This window comes from Dromaius novaehollandiae, chromosome 3 (genome assembly GCF_036370855.1).
Source record: "Dromaius novaehollandiae isolate bDroNov1 chromosome 3, bDroNov1.hap1, whole genome shotgun sequence".
Taxonomy (NCBI): domain Eukaryota; kingdom Metazoa; phylum Chordata; class Aves; order Casuariiformes; family Dromaiidae; genus Dromaius; species Dromaius novaehollandiae.
This window is the reverse complement of record NC_088100.1, coordinates 128,752,521-128,771,723: the sequence shown is the minus strand read 5'-3', so window position 1 is coordinate 128,771,723 and position 19,203 is coordinate 128,752,521. Positions and strand designations below refer to the sequence as shown.

Below are 19,203 nucleotides of genomic sequence, written 5' to 3'. Positions count from 1 at the left end.
GTGTTATTCACAGGTGTCTCCAGAAGCTTCTCAGTATTCAGAATATCTCCCTAAAGCTTTGCAAATTTGTAGCAAAGCAAAAGCGCATGGGCCCCTGTTCACTTATCTCTTGATTGAGGAGGTAGGGGGGAGGGAAGGCATCTGTGTTCTTCTGAAACAGAGTTCACAATACTTGAATCTTACTTGAAGAATTACGAGATTATATAAGCAATATGCATCAGAGCTGTATTATGGTAGCTTAAATACTCTTCTACTTTTTTTTTTTTTTTTTGGTTTTGTAATCCATTGTTGAGCTTGATTTTAACTAGTAATTACCAGTATTGCATTCAACTTCTGGTTGATGCTCAGGACCTGTGAATATTTGGCAACTTATCTTCTGAGTTTTCTGTAGTACTGTAGTCCTTGTGTATAAATAGTTAATGGTTTTTTGTTTTTTGGGTTTTTTTTTTTCAATTCTCTGTAGGGAGCAGCATATGTGGAATTTGATGTACATCTTTCTAAAGATCATGTGCCTATTGTATATCACGATCTCACATGTTGCATGGCAATGAAAAAGGTAATTAAGATGATGTCTGTATTTTATCTTTAGGTGTGATAATTCCTGAAATGAAAATTTCAAGGTGTCTTAGAAATAATTCTGGGAAATAAAGTGGTGGAATATGCAGCTTAAATGTATGCAAAGGTTTAATTTGCATAAAGTAGAGCAGAAAAGTTGAGTTCTTCCTTTTGATGTTGTAACAGCAGCATTTCAGATGCATGATTTCAGATTCTTTCTTCAATCATACACTGCAGTTATCCTTAAGGATTTTTATTTAACTTAAGGTTTACAAGGAAAAAGGAGACAACTCCACTGTATTCAGTACCCCTTCTGGTATCCTTTGAATTGTCAGAGTACAACTTTCTGGTTTTTTTCTTATTTGAGGGAGAATTAAGTGATTTTTAAGCATGATTACCCCCCCACACACACATACACACACACTGATATTTAAATGACTGCCTGCCTTAAGCAGTTCGATACTTACAGGTGCTTTCCAGATCAAACCAAAGTCCACCTTGTTAGGTATCCCACTAGTAGCCAGTAGTGGATGGAAAACAGAAGTGTAAGAAACCAGGGTCTTTTTCTTCATTTAAAGACTCCCTGAACCACAAATGGCTTGGCTTCCCTTAATTCTTTTTTGAACTCATTTGTACTTCTGCATTTTGTACTGTCCTTTGACTGTGAGGTTAACCATGTACTTTGCATCTCGTTGGGACAGAAAATGTTGTTGAAGATCTGCTTTGGGATTGCTGGTAGGACAGAAGGAAAGGGGTTAAGAGAGAGGTGCTAAAAGCAGCAAAATGATTCCTGAAAACAATTGTCCTGTTCCTTCCCTCGCTTACCTCATGAGTTGTTGCATTAAAAAAAAAAAAAAATGAAAACACGTTTCTACTGTTTTCAGAAGTGTCAAGATTACCATAATTTAGGTTTCAGTGAACAGTACTGTTATGACTACATACAGATAAGCATTCCTTCCAGGATGCTTTGAGCAGACTTTAACAATACCTCTTTAACACCCAAGTTCAATGGACCACAACAATTGAATATTTTTCTAGAGTTAAGTGACATTGCACTCCTTAATCCAGAGAGAACCGTAGGCATAAGCATTAGTGACTAAAAAATACTGAAGTGCTCTTCGTTCTGGTCCGTTGCCTTAGGGGCAGAATACTTTCAGTATTCAAGAGTAATGCAAAGAAGCTGGACTCTGTTCTGTTCTTGTTTTCTTCCTGCCTGGTTATGGCAATATAAACAGAGCAGGGAAGGATAGACTGCAACATATGCTCTCTTTTTCCTCTTTGCACTAAATCCATGTCATAGATCCCTCAAACACATTGTAGTATTGTAATTTATAGCAAGTTTTGCTTTGAACAGTTGTAGGTACTGGAACTTTCTCCAAGAGATGTATATGTACAGCGTATATTGAAGCAGTATTGTCATTACACTGGGGAGGGGAAATGAAAAATGGATTGACTGAAATAACTTTTTGGACGCTAGATCCTTTGAAAAGGGGCTGCCTTGGTTTTACCAGGGCACTAGTCATGTTTTATTAGTTTCTGAGACATTGGGAAAATGATAAAACAGAACTGCCTTGGAGCATTTTTATTGTGCATTTCTTAACTGACAGGCTTTTTTTATTCCTGAATAAGTTAACTGGTCACGTTCTTACAGAACAAACGCATTAACCTTTATTGAAGGTTAGCATGGAAGAACATTGAAGGCTATGATGACTTGCCTGAAAGACCAAATCCTGATTTTCAGATTGGCACTTATTTTATGTTTCTGAGTGCCTGTGTTCTGTCTCTTGAAAACTGATGATCTTATTCATATTGTAATAAGAAGTCACTTGTATGCCTAATAATAACAGAAAGAAAGAAATAGTTGCATTTAATGTTACCATCTTAAAAGCATAGAGTTTTTTTTTATACTTTTCAGTGATGCTTCATTATGTAATATTTCTCTTCAAAGAAACTGGATACTGAGCCTTTGGAACTGTTTGAGATTGCAGTCAAAGAACTCACGTTTGATCAGCTGCAGTTGCTGAAGGTACCTTGCTTTGGCTAGTGCAATATGCTGTGTACGATATGGTGTGGGAGAGCATAAGTTGTAAAAATTGTGCAAGTAGAACAAGTAGCTAATTCCAAGAATAGTACTTTTGCACCATCTGTAGAGCTTAGGTACAATTCATTTCTCATATTTGCTGGAAAGATAGACCAATGAACTTGCATAGATCTATATGAGTATCCGTTAACACTGACCATTTTAAAAAATGAGCAGAAAGAAATGACAGTAGTGGTAGGAGTCATTTAAAGCTGATGTGTTGGAATCTTTGTTGAAGAAAAAAGATTTCAGTCGCAGCGTGCATCTAGTTTTTAATGTTTCCCTGCTAACGAGAGGCCCAGATTATGATGGCTTCCTTCGTAGAGATGCATACGGAGGTACAGAAGGGTCCGTGATTCAACAATATGGATTGGATGAACTGGCTAGAATTAATTGATTGTTTTTGATTTCTTGGGTATCACTGTCACTTCCAAAGGGGAATTCTTTATCCTACAAAAAAAGGGGATGAGACTGGGCCACTGGAGAGCCAGCTGAGCTATCTGTCCTCACTCAAGGAAGCATCTGGCTGGATCAAGAATTATCTGTTTCTTTTCACTTACAATTACTTGCTTTCCTCCATTTCCTGGAGAGGGAATTTGAATGGAGTGAGGGAGTTGATCCTATACTGAGCCTGATTCTATCTCAGTATGTGGCTGCACCAACTGCTGTCAGCCCTCTATCTGCAATTGCCTGGAAACAGTCTAGAGTCTCACAGAGGAGGGGTTTAATGTTCAGGCTTCCTCACATCTTAATGTTATGTTCTACCAAGGTGTTTCTATCCTTGAACTTTTTTTCTGAATTGTAAATAAGAATATTTTCAGTTAATTTTTCAGCTTTCCTTGAAGTCTTTAAATAGTCAAGTTTGAAAGAAAATTGTCATGTTTTGTCATTTCTTTTGTCTTTTGCAGTTTACCAAAACTCTGTCTATAATGAAGCTTTAAACTTAAGAAAATTCATAAGGAAGATTAGTTGTATTTTATATGTAATAAGACTTCTAAGGATGGAGCATTTGTTAATTTTATTCTTTTTATGCTCTTTAGCTGGCTCATGTGACTGCCCTGAAAGTAAAAGATCACAATGGTATGTACTACTTGGCAAAAGTTTTGAGATTTATTTATTACTATGTAATAATATATATTCTGTGGTTGCAGTGATTTGTTCTAATCACACGTGCCTTCTTTCTGAACACTGAGAGTTCATTTCTAAACACTTGAGATAGTTATTTCAATTGTGTGTATGCTGCAGAGTATTTTGCTGAGAAGTAGATGCCTGGAGAGACGTTATTCCCTTGGAAGAGGGGACACGAGGGTTAGCAGGTGCATGTATATCTAAAAATATGTTTATGAATATTCATAACAAAATTACCCCTCGTGTTTCTCTCTCATGCTTCTCTTAAATGTAGCTTTTTGGCAGCTCTTCAGCATTGCTAACAAGACCTTGGGTAACTGCTCTAGGGTGTGTTTTTTGGTGCCATAAATCTCAGGCCATTAATGCATCTCCATCATGGGGACAGCAAAATTGGATGAAGTGCCTCACACATCCTACCTGTCTGAGAAAAGATAAAATAAATAGTATAGCAAGGCTGCTTCTACTGGAGGTGGTTCAGTGACTGAAATGGTGGGAGCTGGGAGAGGCTGCTTCTGATAAACACCCTGGCAAGACTTGTAACAGGGATCAAAAAATTTTCCCAGAAAGGAATTGGCAACACCATTGTTGGAGTATGTTGATGTCATAGGAAAGAATTAAATAATCAGTAGACCTGATTACATTTTTTGTTCTTAAAAGACCTTATGATTTTTGAGCCAGTCTTTTCATGTTGGGATCAGCAATACTATTATTTGGGCTTGATCCAATCTTTTATATTTCATTTCAGCATCTTTTAAAGAAGAAGAAAACTTTGCTTTTGAGACCCAGCCATTTCCTTCTCTGCAGACAGTAAGCAGTGAATATAGAGCAATAGAGATGATGATTATGGAACATGAAAACAGACATTTTTCTTTCAGCTTTGTACCTAGCAAGGGATACTCGTTTCTGGTTTTAGGCATCTGATTTCAATGCCTGAAGTGGGAACCTAGCCTTTATTGCTGGCCACTGGAGCCTTTGCAGCACTTAAACTCTGTGGTCTGTATACCTTTCAGGTGTCTTGATTTGGGAACCCCAGTTGTATGGCTCAGGATACACTCAGTTTTAGAGCTGGTTAACATTTGGCCACTGCATTTTAAGGCATCCACAATTGTTTGCTTATTTTGAGGGAAAAGCCTAGCCTTTAGCAGTCTCCTGTATAGTACCCAAATTGCGTTAATTCATCACATACTTTCAGCTATTTAGCATGCTCTCAGCTTTTAATGACGATTCGCCAACTCATGGTTGGAATGTTTTTTCTTCAACTGCTGGGTTTTTTTCCCTTCCTATTTTTCCTAATGTCTGAACTGCTCATTGACAGGCCTTTTAGGGAACTGTATTATATAACAGTACTTGCTTTTATTTGGAGCACAGATGTGATTAATACCCATGGTTAGATACAGATTTATGTCAGAATAAGTATGAAATACTCATCAGTTACAGTTCCTATGCCCAGCTGTATTTTTACTGTCTAATCAGATGACTGAGTAACTACAGGAAATAAAGAGCTTTGTTTGATCTACTAAGGTTCAATGCTTCCACCTGTTTTGATTCCCAAAATTTAATTTTCTTTTTACAAGAAAGAGTACATTATCTTTTTCTGTATATGTCCTCTTCATAGGGTTAAAGAATCACCTATTGACATTTTCTTATTTTCAGTAGCTGTTGGTTTCACCTTTTGATTTGAATTCACCTTACAGTTAGATTCCTTACAACTATTTCACATATTTTTGTTTTTCTTGTAATAATGTTATATTCATGGATTTCATACAAGATTGTTTGTAACTTAAGATACTTTTTGCATCCAAAAAGCTTCCCAGAGAAGTACAAAACATTTCCTTTTTAGGAGAACAAATAGGGCATTTCTCAAACAAATTACCCTAATAAAAGATACTCCTATGCTCTGTCAGTCAAGTTTTGTATTCACACACGTGTTGGGGTGAATTAACTTGCATGTGTGCTGTGTCAAAATTTTGTCCTCAGGATTTTATCCATTTTTTTGTAGCCTGTAGCCTGTCTTTGAACTGATGTAGAAAGAAGATAAATGTATCTCTGTTAAGTGTTAAAGACTTAATTTTTTTATTGCACTGTTAGTCCTTCTGGGCTTAAACTCCAGCGTGTTCCCCCAGTATTTACTCTTACTAATAGTACTTAATTGCCCTGCTTTGCTGTGGAGTCTCTTCATAATGATATCTTTTCAGGTCCTGGAGTCTGTTTCTGAAGATGTTGGGTTCAACATAGAAATAAAATGGATCTGTCAGCAGAGAGTAAGTAAATGTACAGGCGCTTTACTTTGATATTTTGTTGTTTTCATAGCTAAACCTTGTAATTTGACAAGCTACAAACCTAAAGAAGCATTATTTTATGGGGGGTTTTGATGTTTTTCACGACCTTCTTGTTTTATTATAACCCACTGTTTTTAAAACTGAGAGTATAATGGTACCAATCCTGCAAATAAATGCATAATAACTTACTCCTAAAGTAATAGGAAGTATTTATAGGGTTGAGCTTACAAAGCAGGTCTGAGGGTTTTTAGTAGAGGATCCTTTAAGTCAATGAATCCTAACAAGTTGGGCATACTATGCATGTGAGGAGTGACATGAAGCGCTCTCAGCCCTGGCGGGGGCCAACACTCATGTTTCTACATCATGTGGCGGTAATAGGAGTACTATGGACCCAGGTGGGCTGCTTATTTGTTCCATTTAGAAGGACTCAGTTCTCGAGACTGGGGCTAAAGCCTGCAGTGGGAGAAGGAAACTAAGCACAGTGGTTGGTGGAAGTCTGTCAGCTCGGACACATGCTGACCCTCTCAGAAAAGGGTCAACTACAGAAAGACTGCTAACTGCTATTCTTAAAGACAAAAGACTTCTTATTTATTTTTATAAATATTATTGTTGCAGTTCGTGTTTAAAAATGACATTGCAACATAGCTATAGTTTTAATGATCTTTTATAGATGTCATTTGTGTTTTGAAAATTAGAAAAGGCTTCATACAAACCTTCACTGTGAATGAGAAGACAGTGAACTTTCTCAGTGAACCTTATTGCTGTCAGAATTCAGCTGCACCTTTCAAAAAACCCCCTTAGGGCTGCAAGTAGCATTCAGTTGACTGAAGCAGTGACTTTTGTATTCAGACTTACAAGCTGAAGTCTCACTTCACTCACACTCAATGAGAGACTCTTGCTTGTTAAAATAAGTTTAGTAAGCATTAATTTAAATGTCTGAAACTTGTCCTTTCTTTCTATAGGATGGACAGTGGGATGGCAACTTGTCAACTTACTTTGATATGAACCTCTTTCTAGATATTATTCTGAAAACTATTTTGCTGAATGCTGGAAGAAGGAGAATTATATTTTCTTCATTTGATGCAGATATTTGTACAATGTAAGTTAAGAAGAGATAAATCATGGGTTTTTTTCTTCTTTTTTATTAGGTAAAATTAACTTTAGACCTAAGACTGCCATAGGAAACTAATCGCACGTTTCCATTATACCTAAACTAGGGGTGCCAGAATAGCTGGGAATTGAAACAGGAAATTAGACCCCTTTGCCATTTAAGCCATGCCAAGAATAAAATAGGAGAAGAAAGTTGATATTTTTGGCAAGTGCATTCCTAATTGCTTCAGTCTTTCTTCTTCTGGTACCATAAAGTCCATTTCTGTCGTGTTTAAGCACATGCAAGCCTGATTTACAAACTAAATAATAATTTTGTTACAATTTCTCACTATATCTGACTTTTTAAAAGGACAGAAAATGAAATAGCTTTGAATTAGCTGTGCTTTGTTTTTTTGCTCAGACAGTTTCCTTTCCTTTTTTGAAATGTCGTATGGAAGGTATTGAGGCACAGAAAAAGCACAGGAGTTGAACTGGGGAACAGACAGTTGAGATATGTGTGAATTAACAATCTGCTGCAGTATTTCATAACAAGAAGTGATTTAGCCCTATCATTGAATGGCTTCATGGAAAAGATACTACAAACAGGAATTTGAGTGGACAATCATTCGATGAGAGACTGCCCTGATAGGGTACCATGGAGGGGTAAATGGGCCAGACGAAACCAAATGAATTTAGTGGTAAAGGGTTAGTAGACGCAAGTGTGAAAGAGTGCCTAACATGCTAATCCCCCAAATTTGCTTCCATCTGTTGTCATTTCATACCACTGTGCTGGTATCCTACTTGGAATATACACAAGAAAGGTTGTGTATTGTAAATTAAATATACGTTATAAACTCTTTGTGTGAATGTTATTTTACTCCAATGTGCATTTAAGAAGAAAATGATAGAATTGGGTAGTCTGCAGAGGTTTTATGTGAACACTTTGAGGATGTGGATTTGAGTGCAGCTTGAACTCTAGCTTCCCTTAAACTGGGTATGTTCATCTCTAATAACAGTGGTGAAAGGAACAGTATGTTGCGTGGTTTGATACTGTACTGCAGGACTGTCTTGTTGCATTAGCTAGGAAGCAGATGAACACACTTGAAAGGCAACAACCCCCCTCAAACAGTAAGATTGAATTTTCTTGCTTTTTAACACATTTGCTACTTCCAAATTTGACTTTTTTTTTTTTTTTTTTTTAAACAGGATTCGGCATAAGCAAAACAAGTATCCTGTGTTATTTCTCACTCAAGGAGAATCTGACTTCTATCCAGAACTTATGGACCTTAGATCTCGTACAACTTCAATTGCCATTAGTTTTGCCCAGTTTGAAAACTTACTGGTAGGGCTGACAAGTTCTGATATTACTTGGCAGTAAAATGAGACGAAATGATTACTGCTTGTAAAAGCGTAATTTTTGACACTGATGCTTAAAATTACAAAAGAAATCCATAAAAGAAATACCTCAACATTTAGTAACTATCAAAACGATATCAATTTGTTTCAAGTGTGTATTTAAGACATTGTTTAAAAAATACAGTACTGTCAGTTTATGACTTTTAATTGTATTAAATTGTAAGGAACTGCAAGTCTCAAGGTATAAAAAAAAAATCTAATATTGTAAGAGATTTTCAGAAACATAGATTTTAATTGAGGTTTTTTATATTGCAGGGAATTAATGTGCACTCTGAAGACCTGCTGAGGAATCCAATGTTTATTGAGCAAGCCAAATCTAAAGACTTAGTTATTTTCTCGTGGGGTGATGATGCAAATGACCCAGAGAACAGGAAGAAGTTGAGAGAATATGGTGTACATGGGCTAATATATGACAGGTACATCACTTGGTGTTTAAAAAATAATAATCAGATTATTTAAGATAAAATATTATTGTATCCTGATTCTTGTAAAATTTCACATTGCTTTTTAACTGACTGGATGCAGAATATGTTCCTTTCATACAGTAAACCCAGTAAGTCCATAAACTGATTTGGGAAGTCTTCAGAAGGACTAAAACTAATGAATAACCTTTCATACTCTTTCGGCTGTATACATGAAGCAAAATAACTTTTGCTTCTCCCGAGGTTAATGTGAATATATGACTTACCTGTTTAAATAGGACTGAATTTGATTCTCTAAAGAACTAGTGCATGGCATACATATCTAACATACTATTAACATTCCTGATGGTAACTTTTAAACTTTGTACATGATATGGTGAGAATAAGTTCATTTAACCATTTGGCTGAAATCTTCAGCTTTCTGCATTTATGGAAGGGAAGAGTTAATACAACTTGAATGAATGGATTTAGCTTCTTTTTTTTCTCACCATTCTGTTTAGCTGTGTTTCAAAGCTGTGAGTTCTTGTATAATCATACTATTTTTCCTATTAAAATTAGTTTGAAGTGACTCCCAGGGCAGACTCCCAAATTAGTCACTTCAGAAAGTAGTTGCTCTATCTGCACAAATTCAGGCTGACATCAGAAGACTGTGATAAAACTTTAAACAAAAGTGTTACTTCAGTTCCTTAAACCAATCAAAAGTTTCAGTTCTTTTATCCAAAAAGATGTGAAACTAATAGCCGGAGATAGCACATGTGTTTTGTGGAACTTAATTCACTATTACAAGAAGAATGTTGAATTTGGGAAACTGTAGAAGACAACTAGGAAAAAGCAGACTTTCTGGTAAATTACAAAGATTACGTAATTGGGAAAGAATTACAAAGGGAATCAAAGTGTCAAATAATAGAAGACGTTTTCAAACCCTTTGCATCAAGTACAGTACTTGTCAAGGGCTTTGCTTATCTTCTGTTTTATAAAATGAAGTGAGAGTCAAGTCAGCATCTAGAAGCAACAAATCAAATATGCTTGCTCTTATATATGTAGATGCCTGATGTACAGCTAGTTAACTCTTTTTCATCTATTCCTGACTACTGAGAGTCCTTCCAGGATGAGGGAGCCAGTGCTTCTGGTTTGCTGGAGGTCTTCCTGCTGGTACTGTAGCATGTCTGCCTCTTGTATGGATGGTCAAAAGGAATGAAAAGGTTATTTGGGGGATCAGCTTCAGACTGAAATCATTGAACCATAAGTCCTCTTTCCTGCCAGACCAGCGCTACATGTTACATTTCTCCTACAACTCAAGACTTAGGCCCCTTTAGTGCATGGAAAAACATCTCTGGACTGATGTGCAAAAGAAATGCTACTCTCACTCTTCAGTGTACTGTCATTGGGTTGAATATGAAACTCGGTCCTACCATATGCATAGTTTGAAATGATGAGTCTTTAGTCTATAAATAAGTGGTGGTGGTGGTGGGGGTTGATCAAATACTTATTACTGCATACAGTATTCTTGTGAAATGCCTATTCATCTGATGTCTACTAATCCAGTCTTTTAAAGTTTTCCTACTGATGGAACAGATATGCACTACTGTGGTAAAAAAGTAAAATATGGGTGAAATACTTATTCCTGACTTCTTGTTGCTTTTCCTAGTTAACTACTCAGTTACTGCATAAATAATGTTGCATGTATGCTAGCCCTACAAGTCTGCTAGGTTTCGTCTTATTCACCCATTTGTACTGCTTAGTGTGTTTAAATTGCAGCATGAGAGCAGAACACCTTTTACCTCACCTTTGTTCAAAGTACTCATATCCCTCTAGGCCCTGTGGGTTTAAACGAATAAAAAATTGTAATCTTCCCACACTATTTAGAATGTCTAGATTCCCAACGGTACTCATCTCTCTTCTCACCCCTGCTCCCCACATTTCTTCTACTGTGTTGATGTTTACACTTTATTGAAGAGGAGCCCAAAAACTAACATAAATGCCAATGCTGTTTAAAAGAAAGTGTAGTGCAGTGGTGCATTTTTCTTTCTCTTTCAAGTTACAAACTGTAATTGAGTAGCAAACTATTATTTTGGCTCAGTATAATTGTCGCAGGCTCATTTAACTCTAGGCTCTAAACTTTATCGCCCTTTACTTCCATAGAAGGCCAAAATGAGTATCAGAATGTTCCTTTACAATTTTTAATTATTTTTCAAAATTTACTAGGTGTCTACATAGATTTATATTGAATCTTAATATAGAATCCTTAGTAGGGGCATGTCTGAAAATTGCCTCATATATCTCAAACTGGACATTTTGAAATGCTGGTGATACCTGCAAGTCCTGGATGGTATTTCTAAGTGTAAAATTTGGTAGCAAGTGCTTCAATTTTCAGCTGGAGCTGCTGGGATAAGAGGCAGTCTTTCAAATCATTCGAGAGTATCAGGAGTTTAGATTGTCAAAAATTTGAATGGGTATGGTGAAAGTCTTAATCTGTTGAGAGGTATGCATCCATATTTTGTGGTGTTTGAAGTTTAGAGAAATATAAAATCAGAGCTACTTTTGAAGCAGAGCTCAAGTGAAGGCTGATGAGAAAGATGTAGATGCCTATTGCTAGATCTAGAAATAAGTAGGTATTGCAGTCACCTGTCCTATTAATGTATAGCCAGTATATGCAGAGTTTGTTTGTCCTCTGGACTGAATATTTAAGGCCAGGTTCAGATACTTATCAAAAATTGCTGTGCCTGGTGTATACTAGAGCTTTACATAAGCCATCTTCAGAAGTGTTGTTTGCCAGAATATGTTAGGAACTAAACACAGAGATTTTGGTGTATTTTAGGCTGTTTGGATATGGCCCTGATTATTATTGTTGCCAGCATGTAGTAATTATGTCAAATATTTTGAACTGTCTGGATAGAGATGATTTCTATAAGCAATTTTTCTGAACTTTAATCATCCATGTAGAGCTGTGCAAAAACATTCTAGCCACTTGAGAAGATGGCAGAAAAACTCTGTATCCTGCATACCAAAAAGTTGCTGATATCAAGTGTCGGGCAAAAAAAGAAGCAGGTAGGGGGTCTGACTTTATGTTTTGCATGGAGGAAAAAATGCAAGACTGCATCTGGGAAGCTTACAAGTTATCAGAGCTATTAAAGGAACCATCTCACTGGGGGACAGGGAGGAATTTTTTTTTTTCCATCCAGCCCTTTCTCCACTTGGGCTGTAGTTTATCAGACATACTGTAAACCACTAAACCACAGGGGTGGACCAGTGCGGTTTCCAGCACAATATTCTGTGTTCCAGGACAATTTTTTTTCTGTGTTCAGCTAGCATTCATTTCAGCATCCAAAATACTTGAACTACTTATGTTAAAAGTGCGACCTACAGGAAAGGTGCACTCTCTGCTTCAATATCCAGGTTTCTATTTAAGCCATTATCCAGAAAAGTACTTTAAATGTGTAATTGTGCATCTTTTCTTCAGACTGAAAGTTAATCTCACGCTTAAAATATTTTGTTAGGGTGATGATTAGATTATTTAGAGAGGAAATCTTAACCTATTATAGAGAAATTCTCTGGACTGGCAAAAGAATTTTAAAGCAGCGTTTGAGGGGGAATTAGCTAATATTTTGCTCTTGGATTAGTTTAATAAACAATCTAGGGAATACTTCTGTGTTTGAATTTACTTACCCAATAAGAGCAATTGAGTCCTATGTTTTCACACCTGTTGGATATATGTTAAATACCAATGTGGAGAGGGGGCGGATGCTAACTTACATTTGAATTATCATCTTTTTTTTATTCACTTTACATGAGCTGAGTTCTGTTTGCTAAAGAACATATACAGCTGCATGAAAATGATTAAACCAGTAATCCTCAAACATTTATGCTGAAAGTCTTTCCTTGAGAATCTTCAGTGTTTTTGTCTCTTCTTTATAACACTACAGTTCCTTATGGCTTCATGTTGCCTTTGCAGATTCCCAACAAAAGCTCTGTGCTCTATTAGTTTCACTAATTTTCCCAAACTAACACAAATTTAGTTGGCAATAAAAGCAAAAGCATTCTAAAAACCTCTCAAAGCTTAAAAAAAGAAGTTTAAATCTGTACCATTTTATTTGCCTGAAACTGACAATTACTGAAATAAACAAGAACATGGATATATGTAGAAAGTTAAGTAGTATTAGCTGATTTATAATTTAATCTACTCTTCAGTGTTATGCAAGGGCAATCCAAGCCTTTCCTATCTTGTGAACTGCACAGTAAATTCAAGTTTACCTTGAGACAGAAAGAAAAATGAAAAGTTATAATCAAAAGCTTCAGAAAATCTAATTAGCTTGAAACGGTATTTTCAGTATTGCTGAGCCTGCATTTTTCAGCCAAGCAGTAGCAAGAAAAAACAGTTGAGATTGAGATTTGCTGGATATACGTGTTTTCAGAGGCTGCAAAAATACATGGCAGGAGTTAAAAACATCAGTTCTATTCTCACCGCATAATTCTGGAAAGTCCTGCAAAGCTTTTTATAAAAAGTATTAGCTTAAAAATACTATACTGGAAGGACTTATCAGTCTGCTGCCGGGTTTGCTTATTAATAGGAAGTTAAATGTAGGAACTTTGGTGCATAGTTACCTGTAAATAATTCTCCTAGAGAAGAATGAAGGATAGGATGATACACAGTCTATTTGTTATATTGACAGTGATGTTAGAAATCACTGATGAGGGGAGAAGTCATGGAACTACGCCCTCTCCTGCCTGCGGATGGTATGATTTAGTGGATCCCCCAAAAATTGCGAACAAAGAATTCTGTGGTATAACTGTAGCTGTGCTTCAAATTGTCTCCTCTGTTTTCAGTTTAGATGTACTATATACATCTGAGCAGAGTGGTTGCAGTGGAGCTTGAAAGGTTGGATTTTTCCAAAATCTCAATAGAAAAGAATAGAATATCAAGCCAGGATTACAGAATTTATGCTTGCTCTAGTCAAAGAACCAATAACATACCCACTGCAAGCTGCTTAGCCACGTTCCAGGGAAAGGGACTTAGAACATACTTTTGCTGTTTAGTGTTCATTGATGGGAAAGACTTAAAAGCAGCAGTTCCTAAGGTGTATTGCTCTGTGAGACTATCACCTAACTTAAGTGCTTTGTCTTGAATGCATAAAGACACCTGTAATACGTGAGCTAACTTAGCTACAGAAAACAAAGGGTCATAGCTTCATCCTGGAAGGAAGAAAGGTTAGGCTTTTATTTTGTGGGTAACTTGCATCAGGCAATTTGGATTCCTATGTTAGTCTTATACTGGATCATAGGCACTGTGCAAGTGATTTAACTTCTGTGCCTTTTGTTTGCACGCTGTAAATTGGACAGCATTTGTCCTGCCTTCTGTCTTTGATCTTACTGTAAGGGGTGAGAGCAATATCTGCATTTCTTCACTCTAAGCTCATTTACTCCTCACGCTCTTGTTTGAAGAAATATTTTAATTGCATTTTATCTGCATTGAATTGCAGTTTAAGTGCATTGAATGATTTTTTGATGTCTTGGGCTTCCCAGCAGTCCATAACTTGCCTCACTGGGTTGAAAAAGGCACCTGACACTATATCATACTGCACTCTGTTGTTTTGGTTGTGACACTGTGGTCCTTTTGGACATACCTTGGATAAATATTTTTAATAACTATCAAATTAAAATTAAAATTATAGAAACATCAAGACTAAAAATACTAGAAAACTATCTAATGTGTTTTCTCATCCATTTATTTTTTTCCTTCCTAAGTCTCATACATTTAATGAAAAGATGCAGTACTTGGGTAGTTCTGACTATGCAGGAATATTTCAATCCAAATATTGAAGGAGAATTTTTTAAAGCATATGTAATGGATATATATGTGAGTGTGTGTGTGTGTATATATATATATTTTATATATGAAAATATTTAAAAATATTTTTAAATATAAATCTGAAACACACACTCCAAGTACTTGATTAATTTGATGGTATTTAATTAAAAGTGACCTCCTGTAAAATTCAGAGCATAAATGTGAATTTTTTTTGATAAGATGCTCTGATGTTGGCATGAAAAACATATCCTGAAAAAGATTCAAGCTGATGTTATGTTGGCATATAATACTTCTGCTGATGAGATGTTCCAAGGACATTTACTATGTGGGCATCTGACTAACACAGAAACAAGAATATTACACACACATTTCCTGCCCCTAGGTAGTCTTCTACACAACTGTATTTACTTTCCTCACTTTTAAGCTACTTTATAATACTTGGTGTGCTAAATTTCATTACTTGGTATTTTTCATCCTGCGTTGTGCGTTACCTGGTATATACATAGGAATAGAAGGGTTTGGGGACGTGGCCAGCTGGGTGGGATATTATGGTAGAATCTACTGCTGAAATAAGAGGATTCATCCATTCTTCTGCACTGGCCTTTGAATCTTACAACAGTTTGTTTTCATAAACTGCTTTGATTATATTTTTGCCTATTCTTTTTTCTAAAGAAAAAGGGGCTTTTGTGACATTCTGCATCCCCCTCTTCCCTTCTTCACTCCTTTTCAAATTGAGCTGCAGCCAACTTGAACAAGACTTAGAGATCTTAAAGCTGCAGAGGACTTACAAGTTACATGAAAACTGGAGATTGGGTAAAGGAAGGAGACCTACAGTAGTGTTTCTGCAGCTGTTTCTGAGTCTTATTTACAGAAACATTAACACTTTTGCTAAAAGCCTTTATGATGAACTACACCAAAATACTGTTTGAGTTATGCTCAATGCCTTCATTGTCAGAATTAAAATGGGGTTTGGATTTGGACAATCCAGTACAACGTTAACAATGCAAATCCTGCAGCTTAGTTTATATGTGTGAAAACAAGAACGTGAGAAGAGAATATACCATTTTAAATAGTGTAGATAGTTAAATTAGCATTAAGTGTAAATAGAGATCAGATTTTCTGCTTTTTACTCTTTACCTAATACTGTAGTGATAGTTTTAAAAAAATGGTTCTGATTTTTAGGGGGGAGTTCTTCTTGAAACGGTAAACGTGATCTCCAGTATTATGTAGGAGAAGTGTACGGTAGTCTGTTCAAATAATCTTCTTGGGCCTCTGAAATTTCTTGGCATTTTAGTTTGAAGCCTAGAATTCTGTCCTTATTTCACCGCTTTCTGCCTCAGGAAAAAAGGCATATGATCTCCCATAAAATCACATTTTCAGAAGAGTAAATGAGGTAATGCCAGTGGCTAGCTTTTTAGTATATGCTATGAAATGTTAACTGTTGTGAAAAAGGAATACCATTTTATATTGCAAGATTAGAGATAAAACTGTCAAGTACTATCTTCAGACATATATATATTTTTGTAATATATATATAGACTTGCTGGTACCTAATTTTATTCTGGGGGGGGAGGAGAGAAGAAGAAATTAACCAGTAGCTTCATGTAGTCTGCATTTCTGTGAACTATCGGGTTATACTGATACGTGTGTTTCTTTTCTTTTCTTGTTTATTCAGGATATATGACTGGAACCCTGAACAACCAAACATATTCCAGGTAGAGCAGCTGGAACGTCTAAAGAAGGAATTACCAGAGTTGAAAAGCTGTGTGTGTCCCACAGTTAGCCACTTTAAATCCATATCTCTGTGTAAATGTCGTCATAGTCGCCGAGAAGTGAAAGGCGTAGATAACTTAAACAGCATTCATGTACACAAAGACTGATCCTAGGCAGAATGCTGTTTAGTATCTATTTAATATTCACCGTTGGAACAGTGCTATCTATGCCTTCGGGATGGTTAGTTTGGTTTTTTAGTCCCCACATAGCAATAACCATGTTCCTCCTTCCTGACAGTGCTTGCTGAAAATTCAAATCCTGTTAAAATGTTCAGCCAGTTATAATTATTGTTCCAGTTTACATATACAGTTTTAACTTTTCCATAATCAAGTCTCAAATCTTAAAACAGTATTGGCACCAAATGTTTAAAAAATTGTTATAAAGTAAGCAATCTGAGGAGCAGACAACTCAAACTAAATTGTAAACACTAAATTGTAGAGAAGTTAAAATAATCTGATACTGAAACTGCTGAAAAAGTGTTTTGGCTTTGATTTGACTTCGATACTAATCTGACAACAGCAGGTTAAGAGAGTGATTGTAATATACATGTAATTAGATCTGGCCTGAATAAATTGGTACCTCATATGCATGTATTTGCACTGATGGATCCAACTGTACAAAGCCTTGTGCCATTTTATAAATATTTATATATATTTTTAAGTAAACTGCAATGCACATTAGCTCTTTTTCCCCCTCGGTTGGACATTCAGGCTGCTGCTGTTGTTTTCCGATTTGCCAATTGACTGAGTGGTACAGTGTCTGTTTATAGCAGTGAAGGGTGAACCTCAAGTACCGTTTTTCATTAATCTTACGCAGGCCTGCTAAACTTCAGAAACGTTGCTAATAGCTTCTAATGTTAACGAAATTACAAAAACATCTTCAGTGGTTAAGAATCTTTTTTGCACAGTAACTGTAATAGACAAAATAGGTACCATGCACAAACTCTACAAAATGCATGCTTTAATAATTAAGCATGAAATTTAGGTGTTTGCTGAGGTCCTTGCATCTCTATGGTGCTAGTTAAGTGTGAGGGTGCAAGGACTAACTAAACTACTTCATCTTCTTTGGCTAAAACCAGAAGCCCATTATTCACAAACATTCGAGAAAAGGCAGTACCATATATGGTTTGACTTACTTAAATAATACAAACCACTAGCTTTTGTATTTTGCAACACTTGATTTTCAGAGCAAGAATCGCACATGTACTGAGTTCAGATAATCGGTATTTTCTTGGCTGATACCTATCCTCTGTAATTTATTACAAAGTCATAGTTTAGAACTCTTAATAGATACATATGCATGTCCTTTTGCCTCCTGAAGTTGCAGGTCATGCCAACACAACAGCTGTAACTTTCTACTGAAGTGTTAATGTATAATAAGAACGGAAAATATTTATTTTTTTCTCTTGTTGTAAATCGACAATGAAAACTATAGCGTATATTATATTCTTTATATACAGTCATTGCTACATAGAACTGATTGTATAAAGAGTTCAGCCATTGCAAAAACCTGCTTGGGCCTGCACCGCGGAGCAGTTTGAAACAAGCAGCTCGTTTCAACTTGCCTTGTGCGTTTTAGTATTTAAACTTTGTTTGTCCTGCACAAACAGCAGAGTAGTCATTAGGTATCTGGAAGTTGTCTTTTATTTAAAATAATCATAAACATAAAAGGAATTTTAAAAGTAAATTTGGAAATGTGTGAGTTTTGTTTTGGGGATTTGGGGTGAGAGGGGGGCACCCAAGCTGACTCCTAACATCAAGAATGATCCCCTGTGGTGGCCCCCTGATCAGCCGCCTTCGCTGGCGTCCCCTGCGTGGCCAGAGGGGCCTTCCCACGTGCAGCAGCCATTCCTGTGGCTGAAACGTCGTTGCTTTTGAGGAGCTGGGAAAACCGGGGGAAAAAAGGATGGAAAAGCCAAGTCCTCATTGCCCCCGTGACCCTGGGCCCGGCTCCTCTGGGGGGGTCGGCGGCGAGGAGGGCACGCTGCCCTGCTCATCATTTCAACAAGAAAGCCCCCTCGCCTGCTTCGTGTGAGCAGCGTCCTCTGGGAGCTTCGGGCCGTTTGTCCCCCTTCGCGCGCTCGCTGTGGGCTGGGGCACGGGATGAGGTCGCCCATGGCGCAGGGGCGACGGACACTCAAATACAGTGGGGCCCCAGCAGGCCTGGTGGCTGGAACAGCAACGGGGGCCTCGGTGCCTTTCCCCAAGCCTCTCCCGGAGGGGCTGAAGGCGGAGACGTGGCAGTGCCCGGCAGCGAGTGTTGAACCCGCACCAAGTGCCAGAGGCGGGGGGGGGGGGAAGGGCAGCTCCTGCCCGCGGGCGGGCGGCCTCGGGCAGAGCCCGGAGGGGCAGCGAGCCGGGCGCCCCGCGGGGCCGGGGGTGCACCAGCAGGAGTCGCCCCTGGAGCTGGCGGTCTCCAGGCAGACAGTCCCGGACTCCGGACGCGCGTCCCACCGCGTCCCCTCCGCCCGGGGTGCGGCTGCGGCTCCGCTCCTGCCGGGGGCGCCGGGAAACGCCCTCACCGACTCCCGGCCGCCCCGCGCCCCCGCCGCCCGCTCCCGGCCACGCTGCCACAGCGCGCGCGCGGGAAACCGGCCGCGCGCCGCAGCCAATAGGCGTTGTGACGCGCTCCCAGAGGCGGAGCCCGCCGCTGAGG

General features: G+C 37.8%; 1 protein-coding gene across 1 annotated transcript in view; it reads left to right on the top strand.

Annotated features, from left to right (window-relative positions):
- Window positions 1-18,234, top strand: part of GPCPD1 (glycerophosphocholine phosphodiesterase 1) — a 50,202-nt gene extending 31,968 nt beyond the window's left edge. Inside the window, exons 12-20 of the mRNA XM_064510099.1 lie at window positions 464-556; window positions 2,504-2,581; window positions 3,676-3,715; window positions 4,509-4,570; window positions 5,959-6,024; window positions 7,005-7,141; window positions 8,338-8,473; window positions 8,803-8,963; window positions 16,451-18,234. Of these exons, the coding sequence (XP_064366169.1) occupies window positions 464-556; window positions 2,504-2,581; window positions 3,676-3,715; window positions 4,509-4,570; window positions 5,959-6,024; window positions 7,005-7,141; window positions 8,338-8,473; window positions 8,803-8,963; window positions 16,451-16,655 (978 nt within the window). The 3' untranslated portion in view covers window positions 16,656-18,234. The remainder of the gene's footprint in view (window positions 1-463; window positions 557-2,503; window positions 2,582-3,675; window positions 3,716-4,508; window positions 4,571-5,958; window positions 6,025-7,004; window positions 7,142-8,337; window positions 8,474-8,802; window positions 8,964-16,450) is intronic.
- Window positions 18,235-19,203: the final 969 nt, after the last annotated feature.